Source organism: Muscardinus avellanarius (genome assembly GCF_963383645.1).
Source record: "Muscardinus avellanarius genome assembly, chromosome: X".
Lineage (NCBI taxonomy): Eukaryota > Metazoa > Chordata > Mammalia > Rodentia > Gliridae > Muscardinus > Muscardinus avellanarius.
The window spans coordinates 50,183,074-50,194,817 of record NC_137792.1 but is presented as its reverse complement, the minus strand read 5'-3'; the positions used below and the strand labels follow the sequence as shown (position 1 = coordinate 50,194,817).

General features: G+C 43.9%; 1 protein-coding gene across 1 annotated transcript; it reads right to left on the bottom strand.

Annotated features, from left to right (window-relative positions):
* Positions 1-10,128: 10,128 nt before the first annotated feature.
* Positions 10,129-11,067, bottom strand: LOC308278894 (olfactory receptor 10V1-like; the record flags this gene model as incomplete). The annotated part of the gene is made up of 1 exon (XM_080718887.1): positions 10,129-11,067. One exon carries the CDS (start codon positions 11,065-11,067, stop codon positions 10,129-10,131), a length of 939 nt encoding a protein of 312 aa, XP_080575013.1.
* Positions 11,068-11,744: the final 677 nt, after the last annotated feature.

The window sequence follows — 11,744 nt, the reverse complement described above, 5'->3', positions numbered from 1 at the left end:
CAGTTTCTATATGACTTTGTAAAGTGTAATGATCATAAACACAGTGAGAACTTTCAAAGGACCTATGAAATCTTGCAATTTAAAATGGCCTGAGGGGGATCAGCAATCTGACACCTGTCTGACAAGAGGCTGTCAGGGATGGGGTAGCTTAAAGTTCAGAATCTGGTATGACTGAAGGGTAATAGACAGGAAGTTGCTGATAGTATCATCCTCTGAGGTCTGTGTAAGTGGAAAGGACTGCTTGTCATGTCCTCATGAACTCATAATAATGGAAGGCACTGTGCATTCCAAGGACTATAGCATTGCTACTTTGTAAAGCGCTTTCCAAAACTACTACTTGTGATCTTTAAAAACTTTAATTTTCACAGATGGCTTAAGTGATTTCTGTGTAAGAATGGCTTAAGTTATTATATAACAAAATATTTTGCAGGGCATGGTGGCGCAAACCTGCGATTTTAGTATTTAGGAGGCAGAGACAAGAAGACCGCCTCAGCAAGACCAGCCTCAGCAATTTAGGGAGACTCTCAACAATCTAGTGAGACCTTGTTTCAAAATTAAAAAAAATCACCTAACCAAAGACCTAAACAACCTCTGCAATGAAAACTATAAAACATTAAAGAAATTTAAGAAGACCTTGGAAGATGGAAAGCTCTCCCTTGCTCATGGATAGGCAGAATAAATAACATAAAAATGGACATTCTGCCAAAAGTGATCTATCGATTCAATGTAATTCCTATCAAAATACCAACGACATTCTTCATAGACCTAGAAAATCAGTCATGAATTTTATATGGAGAAAGAAAACACCTAGAATAGCCAAAGCAATTTTCAGCAATAAGTACCATGCAGGAGGCATCACAATCCTGGACTTCAAATTATAATACAGAGCAATAGCAGTAAAAACAGCATGGTATTGGTACAACAACAGGTGTACAGACCAATGGAACAGAATAGAAGATACAGAAACAAACCCACACACCTATAGTCAATTAATCTTTGACAAAGGGGGCAAATTCATATGCTGGAGAAAAGACAGCCTTTTCAAAAAATGGTGCTGGGAGGATACTTACCTCTCACTGTCCACAGGAATCAACTCGAGATGGATCAAAGACTTAGAAATTAGACCAGAGACTGTGAAGTTATTAGAGGAAGGCATAGTCTCAACACTCCAACATATAGGCACAGGCAGTAACTTTCTCAAGAAGACTTCCAAAGCGCAGGAAATTAAAACAAGATTTAACAAGTAGGATGGCATCAAACTAAAAAGTTTCTGCTTATCAAAGGAAACCACCAAGAACCTAAAGAGAAAGCCTACAGAATGGGAGAAGATCTTTACCATCCACCACTTGGATAGAGGGCTAATATCCAGAATATACAAAGAGCTCAAAAGACTCTACACTAGCAAAATAAATAACCCAATCAAGAAATGGGCAACTGAATTGAATAGACACTTCACAAAAGAAGAGATACAAATGGCCAATAGATGCATGAAAAAATGTTCAACATCATTAGCCATTAGGGAGATGCAAATAAAAACTATGCTGAGATTCCATCCAACCCCAATCAAAGTAGCAAGCATAAATCAAATAACAACAAATGCTGGCGAGGATGTGGGGAAAGAGGAACTCTTTTACACTGTTGGTGGGAGTGCAAATTAGTTCAGCCACTATGGAGATCAGTGTGGAGATTCCTTAGAAAACTGGGAATGGATCCACCATATTATCCAGCTATATCACTCCTGGGTAATTTTCCAAAGGGGTTGAAATCAGAGAACTACAGTAACATATGGATACTCATGTTCATAGCAGCATAATTTGTAATAGCCAAAATATGAAAACAACCTAGGGCTCCATCAACAGATGAATGGATTGCGAAATTATGGGAAATACACACAATGGAATTCTATGCAGCTATAAAGAAGAATAAAATAATAGCATTTGCAAGAATATGGAAGGAACTGGAGAACATTATGTTAAGTGAGATCAGCAAAGCCCAGAAAAAGAAGGGATATATGTTTTCTCTAATATGCCCAAACTAGGGACCATTAGGAATACCAGAGGGATTCCAGATAATGGAGGGGAAACCTCAGCAAAGCTGAAAGGGAAGGGTAGGAGATGAAGAAGGCTGAGGTTGATTAATGGAGGATCTAAATTTAACTATGTGTAAAAGTATGAATGTAGCATGGTTAACCTGGACACTCATTGTTGGGGGGGAAGGGGAAGTGAGGGTGGGAGAGAGCACCAAGCACAGTCTGAATGTATGCCATTTTCAATATGATACACACACACACACACACACACACACACACACACACAATCAAAAGTGCTGGGAGTGTAGCCTGGAGGTAGAATGTCCCTGAGTTCAAAACCAAAGCAAAGAAAAAACAAACAAAATTATTTCCTCTATATAGATTCATGACACCACTTGTAAAATCTCTACCTTGAAAAATATACCTGCGTATGCTGGGCGTGGTGGCGCACGCTTGTAATTCCAGCATTCAGGAGGCTGAGACTGGAGGATCACGGTTTGCGGACAGCCTCAGCTACTTAGTGAGGCCCTCTGCAACTCAGTGAGACCCGATTTCAAAATAAAGAATAAAAAATAGGGCAGGGGGTGTAGCTCGGAGGTTGAATTCGAATGCCCTGGGTTCTATCTCCAGACACCTGCAAAAAAAAAAAAAAAAAAAAATATATATATATATATATATATATATATATATATAATCTGCATAACAACCTGGAAGACCAGGTTTGTATCCAGAATTTTTAGATAACCTTGGAATTCCACTCTGAAACCTGTTTCCTGGTTCTGGTGTATGGGGGACAAATAAGACCACCTTAAAGAGGTGGGAAGTCAATGGCTCCCTATATCCATACTTGGTCTGGGCACTTTCCTCCTCTGGTTGTGGGAAGGAAATTTGGCCCTCCTCAGGTCCCTCTGTCCATCTTCCTGGCCAGGCTCCTGGGGAGCGCACCAGGTAGTATTATCTGGAAGGCAGAGGCAAAGGGAAACGGTGGGAGAGAGCAGCAGCCAAGGCTGGAGTTGAGGCTAGACCTTCCCCCTGCCCTGGGAGTGAGTTGGTTCTCGGTATGCCCTGCAGGGCTCCAGGACTGGGAGCACATTGGAAACTTGAGAATTCTGAGAAGAGCCAGACTGCCATCCCTGCTTTGCCCCCCTGCTAACCCCTCACAGGAGTCTTCAATAAAAGAACTGTAAAGACCCCCAAGCGCCTCACTCTTGAGGTGGTCCACATTCTCCCTTGAATGTGTATCCCCCACTTTCCTAAATAAACCTCTGTCTGTGTCTCTGACCGGTTCATGCTGAAATTCATTTTTGCCATGGAAGCCAAAGACCCTGCCAGTCCTGAGGTGTATTCCCCTTCCCCAAGCCTGGGAACTCCTCTGGACTCTTCACAGAATTTTCGTGACTTTCATGACACTTCCATAGATGGTTTTCCACATCTCAGGTCACACTGAACCTCTGAGTCCTTGCACCCTCTGACGCTAAGCTGCTGGGGTACACACCTCTGTGCCCTGTGCTAGCACCCTTCTTCCAGCTCCTTTAGGAGTAGGACTTACCTTCTTTTATTTTCCTGTGCACAGCCTGGGCCTAGAAGTACAGAAGAGTTTATACCCCTGGACACAGCCCTCTCCTAATATGGCCTAGTCATTGCATAAACACCCCAGTCTCTTACCCTGTGAAGGGTAATTCTGAGGTGCAAGAGACGGCTGAGTGAATGGAATGAAGTGAATGAGACATATCTAAGTCAATCACTAAGCCAAACATGAGAAGGAGGGAAGGTGTGGGAATGGGGAGGGAATTGGGGAAGGGCTAATTGAGTGATGTGTGCATATTTTTCTACCATATTTCCATTATATATGACTTGTTTATAATTAGAATGTGTTCATCTAATATATACAAATGAAAGTAAAAATATTAAAGGGAAATTTAAACTTTATTTGATATTCAGATGGGGAAAGACTTTCTCAAGCCTGCTAGCAATGAAATAATAATAAAACCAACACTTCTGCTGGGTGTGGTGGTGCATGCTTATAATCCTAGTACTTGGGAGGATGGGACAGGAGGATCGCAGCTTTATGGCCAGCCTCAACTACTTAGTGAGGCCCTGAACAACTTAGTGAGAACCTGTTTCAAAATAAAAATAAATTATAGGGCTAGGGGTGTATATCAGAAGTAGAATGCCCTGGGTTCAATTCCCAGCACCATAAAAACGAACAAGCAAGAACCCCTAACATTTCTTTGGTGGTTCTCAGGTTCTAGTCACTGTTCTGAGCACTAAATAGTACTTAGCTCATTTACCTCAACGTATGCTACATTTTCATCGTGGTTCTCTTTAGTGGTGAGACAGTGGTTGATTTTTCTTTTCTTTTCCAATCTTGCCTCTATTTTGTTTTTCCAGCGAATGTGTAAGCAGAAAAAATTAAGAAAGTTATTCACCAATTGTTGAGAAACATTTCTAATTAGTTCCCAAGTGAAATACTTTGCTGAAGTTTTCATTATCTTGTACAATTCATTAGAGTCTAAATTTTCCTTTAAATGTTCTTCTAATTGGCACCTTTTCCTGAGGCAATGAGGAACACTTTATTGTAATGAAGTCCCTGAAGTCACTGAGTCTTGGGTCTAGGTCTAGACATCATGGGGCCAATGCTGTCTCTGTGGTTTTGATTTGGTTCCAAAAGCAACCCTTTCTAAGTTCTACACACAATACTCATCCTATCTTAAGAGTTTTCTCTCCAGGGGGCTATGGATAGCTTGCCTTATTAGCATTTCATCAATATTGCACAATGAGATACTTTTCTTCTGTCCTTTCCAAGTATGTAGAGACACATGTGTGCTTGAACACACACACACACCATATGTGCACACCACACACACACACACACACACACACACACACACACACACACACAATACACACATATAGAAGATGTTTAGCAAATCATGTCCTCTTTTCCCTAATGCCAGCCCTAGCCTATACTCTGGCAGCCAGATCCTTTGTTTTTCTGAATCACAGAAGACTTGTTTGGAATGTAATAAATATATTTTATTTTATTTTTGGTACTTGATACTGGAGCCCAGGTGCATTCTATTTCCAAGCTGCACTCCCAGCCCCAGGGCTTTTTAAAAATTTGTTTTGAAAAAGAGTCTTGTTAAGTTGCTTAGTCTTGCCTCAAACCTGTGATCCTCCTTTCTCAGCTGCCCAGGCCTTAGGATTACAGGCATGTGCCTCTGTGTCTGGTCTGTAATATATCAAAACAAATTATTTTAAAACATTTTAGATCCAGGTGTGGTGGCACACGCTTGTAATCCCAGTACTTTGGAGGCTGAGACAGGAGGATCACAGATTTGTAGCTAGCTTCAGCTACTTAGTGAGGCCATTCTCAAAACTTAGTGAGACCCTGTTTCAAAATAAAAGAATAAAAGCCGGTGTGGTGGTGCACACTTGTAATCCCTGCGCTTGGGAGGCTGAGACAGGAGGAACGCACAGGTTCGAAGCCAGCCTCAGCTACTGAGTGAGGCTCTCAGCAACTTAGTGAGACCCTGTTTCCAAATAAAAAGAAATATATAAAAAAGGTCTGGGAGTATAGCTCGGGGGTAGAAAGCCTCTGGGTTCCACCCCCAGTACCACAATAAAATAAAATAAAATAAAATAAAATAAAATAAAATAAAAAATAGGGCTGGGAGTGTACCTCGGAAGTAGAATGAATGCCCCTGGTGAGGAGGTAGAAAGGAAATAGGCAGATAGGGAAAAGGTCTTGGTAGAAAAAAGTTAATTTCCTGAGTTTCCTGAGGGGCAACAAATGCCTGAAACTCCAAAGGCTCAGAGATAAGAAGGCCAGAGCTTCACAAAGCCATCCTGAATTTCCCAATCAACAAACCCACCTAGCAAGTCTGGCATTCCTGAAAGGAGACCCTTCAAAGGACTTGCAAATGCCCTATGCAAATTCTCCTTGGAATCCCAAAAGTCACCCTAACCAAAAGTGAACTTGCAAGCGGTCAGGCATTGGCCAGTAGGATGGCAAAAGGGGGACTTTCCCACTCGGGACCCCCTCCCCTTTTGGGGAGCTGTTCTCTCTCTCTCGCAGGTTGTGTTGGCCCTGAGAGGAGGCAGAGTGCATCTGAGGGCGACACTCGGGTAGTGACCCTGAAGGCAGCTACTGGACCCTAGAGTTCCAATCGCCCCTATGGGGTGTTCAGCCACTTTTCTCTATTCCCTTCTGGCAGATCGTGCAGACTCTGGAAGAAAGAAGCCTGCACCTGAAGGCAATTCAGCTTGGGCTACTCTCAAGTATTGTCCTGAAGGCAGCTGCTGGACCCAGAGTTTCAGCCCCTTTGGGGGTGTTCAGCCACTTTTCCCCATTCCCTGCTGCTTCCAATAAACCTTTTACTCCCCTTTCTGAGGTTTGCGGGTGTCATTCTTCGCTCACCGTAGACAAGAACTCGCCGGGTTTTCTCTTAAGAAACCCCCGTTTTACTGGGTTCATTCCCCAGTAGTCCCCCAAACTACACACACATATAAAATAAAAAATAAAAATAAAGCATTTTAGGTATAATCTGTAACGATTAAGTTTATGAGGTGATAGGATCAGGATATATGAATTCATGCAAAATGATAGCTAAGCAGATATCTTTTTGACAGATACTCAAGAGCTTTCTTGAATTCTGAAGCTTCCATATCCATGTGAGAAAGGTTCTAGGAATCCCCTCAGATACAATAATCCTCATGTCCTCAAGGCCCTTGTATCAAATGGCACAATATTTTACTTTGGAGGTCCTGTGAGTATCTTAAACTTAACCAGCCTCTAAGCAACCTTTCTCCAGGTTTCCTCTCTTTTGTTTTCTGTCTTGATGTTAGGCATTTTCACAGCTTCTTTCTTTTTTTTTTTTGGTGGTACTGGGGTTCCTGGAAGCCCTTCTGCCTCCGGGCTACACTCCCAGACCTATTTTTTATACTTTTTTTATTTGGAAACAGTGTCTCCTAAGCCAGCGGGCGGGGCTGGCTTCGAACCTGCGCGATCCTCCTGTCTCTGCCTCCCAAGCGCGGGGATTACAAGCGTGCGCCACCACGCCCGGCTCACAGCTTCTTTCTTATCTCACTCTCCATCTAGTCAGTTTCCAAAAATTCTTCTATCGCCCTTATTAGGCTGCCAGAGGCCAATTGGCATCCTCTTTCATTGTTCTGATGAGAACAATGACATCCTGTTTTGTGTAGATTCTTGGGTCCCTTTCCTAGAGATTTGGCCTGAGTGGGGCTGTCCTTGGGAGGAGGACAGTGCTGGCATAAACCCACATGATATGGACCATGGGAGGGCCTGGCCCTGCCCACCAGGGCTAGTGGGCCTTGTCTTGCTCTTCCCCTTCGAGGTCACTGAAGGCCTTGGGCCTCCTGAGGCTCTTGTGCTGAACTCTGGACTCTGGGATGGGAGCCTTGTGGGAAGCCCCAGTGGCCCTTTCACTCTTTGTCTTTTCTAAGTCCCCTCCATCTGGGGACAGCCATGAAGGACCAGGACCAACCTATCTGACAATGGGGGAAGCCACTTTGCTTTGAGTGGCTCAGCTGGTGCTTCCTGTGCTGCCCACTGGATTGGGAGGCCACCTGCCATTGGTGGCCTTTCTGATGGTGTTCATCCTCTTCTTATCCCACAATCCACACCTTGCCTCTGACTGGAGACGGCCTGCTCTGCTGCCAGACCCTGATTCTACCACCCAGGAGTGGCCTGACTCCTGGTCTCTCCTGCCCAGTGGTCCAGGTGTAAATGGGCTGCCTGGGCAAAGCAGACTAGTCAGGAATATTTAACTTTTAAAATGTTTTATTGTGGCTAGGCATGGTGGTGTATGCTTGTAAACCCAGCGCTTGGGAGGCTGAGACAAGAGGATCGCCCACGTTCGAAGCCAGTCTCAGATACTTAGTGAGGCTCTCAGCAACTTAGTGAGACCCTGTTTCCAAATAAAGTATAAAATAGGCCTGGGAGTATAACCCAGAGGTAGAGAGTCCCTGGGTTTTACCCCCAGTACCACAAAAAAAGTTTTATTGTGGAAATAGCACATCCAAATAAAAACACAGAAAATATTATTTAAAAATATACCCTTAATACAGCTTCAATTCTTGTCAACATTTTGCTGGATTATTTTAAAAGTAGAGGATTTAGAGGTATGTGCAGTGGGAGCTAATGCTTTATGAGGTGAGAGAGGGAGGGGTACCCACCTAAGCTTTGCAATGCAATGCCTACCATTTCTATCCAGGAGTGTCATTCTGGTGCTTCTGAGGATGAGATCATCACCTGCATAAGATGATAGAGGTGGTAGGCAGGGTAAATTGAAGAAAGCAGGTGGGCTTGGAAACACCTGATATTTATGTTTTTGTTTTGTTCCATGCCTCACTTAGGAATGATTTTAATTCAGTCCATAAGGGTATTTATTTATTTATTTATTTATTTATTTATTGCAGTACAAAGGATGGAACCCAGGGACATTCTACCTCTGAGGTACACCCCAGCCCTAATTTTTATTCTTTATTTTGAAACAGGGTCTCACTGAGTTGCAAAGGGCCTCACTAAGTAGTAGCTGAGGCTGTCCGTGAACCTCTATCCTCCTGTCTCAGCCTTCCAAATGCTGGGATTACAAGTGTGTGCCACCACACCTGGTTCCATAAGGATATTTATTTATTTATTTATTTATTTATTTATTTATTTTTGCAGTACTGGGGCTGGAACCCAGGGGCATTCAACCTCCGAGATATACTCCCAGCTCTATTATTTAGTCTTTTTTATTTTTTGAAACAAAGTCTCACTGAGTTGCAAAGGGCCTTGCTAAGTAGCTAAGACTGAGAACCACAATCCTCCCTTCTCAGCCTCCTGAATGCTGGTATTACAAACATGTGCCACAATGCCCGGCAGGACATTTATTTTTTATTGAATATAAAGTCCAGAGGAAAGTACCTTGATGTTGGTTTAAGTGTGTCAACCAAGGTACCAGTCTCTATCCTTCTTGACCCTTTTAACAGCATGTGGGTGTTCCTAGATTTTGTGGTGAGGATAATTCAGACCTTTCTATGAATGAAAAAAGTCATTGTATTAGAGTAAATTGTTTTAAAGCCTAATAGTTCAGGCTAATTCGTGAGCTTCTTGAGGACAGGGACCTTGTTTTAAACTTTTCTGTATACCTGGTGCTAAGCCCAGTGCCTGGAACAGTCACAGTGCTCATACACTCTAGAAGCGCTTCCTGCAGGAAACACAGGGACCCAAGGCACTTAGTCCAGTCTGTGTCTGTGGGGGTGGGAGTGGAATCAGCAAACACTTTCTCACAATCACTACACCTGATTTTTGTCCCTGAATCACTGAGGTCCTAGCTAGATAGGATTTTAAAAGTTTTATTTCCAATAGCACCTGAAGAAATTCTTATGACAAAGCTCATGGGGACTCATGGTTCAGTCCAATGTTCATTTATTGAGCATTTTTACTATGCCAGGTTATGGGGTAGCAGATTTTAATAAATTAAATTCATCTTCAAGGAGCCTCCAGTCCAGTCAGAGAGATAAACAAGCCATGCTGGCATGAGATGATGCACAAGCACATGCGGTCACAGAGGAGGGGTGCCTCTTTCAGCCTGTTGGCTCAGAGAGGGGCAATCTGCATGGGCTTTGGGGAACAGGTGGCCCTTTAGCTAAGATTCGAAGGATGAAGAGGAGCCAGCTGGCCCTGGAGCAGAGGTGAGGCAGAATTCAACATGCCTGTTAATGCCAGTACTGCCATGTCTCAAGGGATCTCTAGGTCACTTTCTGGTGGCACAGGAATTCAGTTTCTCGGCTGGCTCTGCCTTTCCTCTTCTCCACTTTACCTACTATGGATCTGGCAGCTCCTTCTACTTCTCTCTCTCCTGGTCTTTGCCAGAGAAATGACTTTCGGCTTTCTGGTGTCCACTTGTTGGACGGTGCTCCAGATGACATCCACAGTAGTAGCACAACATCTTGGAAAACCTTAGGCTTCGTTGCATGTTTCTGGCCACAGAAAAGGGGGCAGAGATTTCTGGGTGCTCTCAGGACCATGGGGGTGTGGGCCACAAAGGTGTGCAGTGAGGTGACTGGATGCTTGCAAAGGGGCTACTACCTCACTGGTTGCGGCTGTCCAGGAGTCTTCTGAGGGCACCCTTGACCTCCTTGTTCCTCAGACTATAGATCATAGGGTAGAGCATGGGGGTTACATTGGTGTAAATTAAGGACACAATTTTGTCCTGTTCTGGGGTATAGCAGGACTTGGGGCGAATATAAATGAATATTGCACAGCCATAGTGCAGAAGTGAGACCAGCAGGTGGCCAGCACAGGTGGAGAAGGCTTTGCTCCTACCCTCCGCTGAGTGAATTCTGAGGATGGCAGCAATGATAAAAGCGTAGGAGAGCAGGATCAGTAAGAAGGGAATCAACAGGATGAGCATGCAGACAAGAAAGACTGCGATCTCATTGGTCCGTGTGTCTGAGCAGGCCAGGAATAACACAGCTGGGATGTCACAGAAGAAATGGTTGATGTCATGGGACTGACAAAAGGGCAGGAGGAATATCAGGGTGGTAAGGGTGAGTGAGAGGGCAAAGCCACTGACGCATGCCAGAACCAGCATCTGCAGACACAGAGCCCTGGTGATGATGAGTGTATAGCGCAGAGGGTTGCAGATGGCCACGAAGCGGTCATAGGCCATCGCGGCCAGAAGGAAACACTCTGCTCCACCCAGGGCAATGAAGAGGTGCATTTGTAGGGCACAGCCCAGGAAGGGCATCCGCTGCTTTCTGGACAGGAAATTGGCTAGCATGTTGGGGACAATAACTAGTATATAGCAGATTTCGATGATGGACAGGTTCCGGAGGAAGAAATACATGGGGGTCTGGAGGCAGGCATCGATGAAAGTGATGAGCACAATAGTTGTGTGCCCTGCTAGGGTAATGAGATGCATGATCAGGAAGAGTACAAAAAAGAAGATTTTCAGTTCAGCCAGATCCCCAAAACCCAAGATAATGAACTCGGAGTTTAAAGTATGGTTTTTCTGCAATGGGTCCATTTTGTATTCTCCTTTGTGGAACTCCTGGGCTGGAAAGGACAGTTTTCTAGCAATTTTCCAAGCTGTGGGAAACCCAGGAGCCCTTTTCACAGATGGGAATGTAACTAGGTTGTCCAGGCTTGGCCCTTGCTCTCATTCTATCAGCTTTTCCAATTCTACCCTCTGTTCATGGAGAATGAAGAATCGCTTGTGTGAGATCACTTTAGTTCACCTGTTGAGTTATTCCAAAGATGAACTGAGATAAACGAACTTTAAATATGAAAGTTACTTTTTTGAGTGGTACTGGGGATGAAACTCAGGGGCATTCTACCTCCAAGCTACACCCCAGCCATATTTTTTATTCTTTATTTTGAAACAGAGTCTCACTGAGTTACAAAGGGACTCACTAAGTAGCTGAGGCTGCCTCCCAAATGCTGGGATTAAAAGCATGTGCCACCACATCTGGCAAAAAGTGTTTTTAAAAAGTAACTTTCAAGCCGAGTGTAGTGGCATATGCTTGTAGTGAGGCCTTCTGAAACTTAGTGAGACTCTGTTTAAAAATAAGGAATAAAAATTAGGTCTGGGGGTGTAGCTCGGAGGTAGAATGCCCCTGGGTTCCATCCCCAGCACCGCACACAATAATAATAATAACAACAACAACAGCAACAATTTGGCACTGGGAATTGAACTCAGGAGTG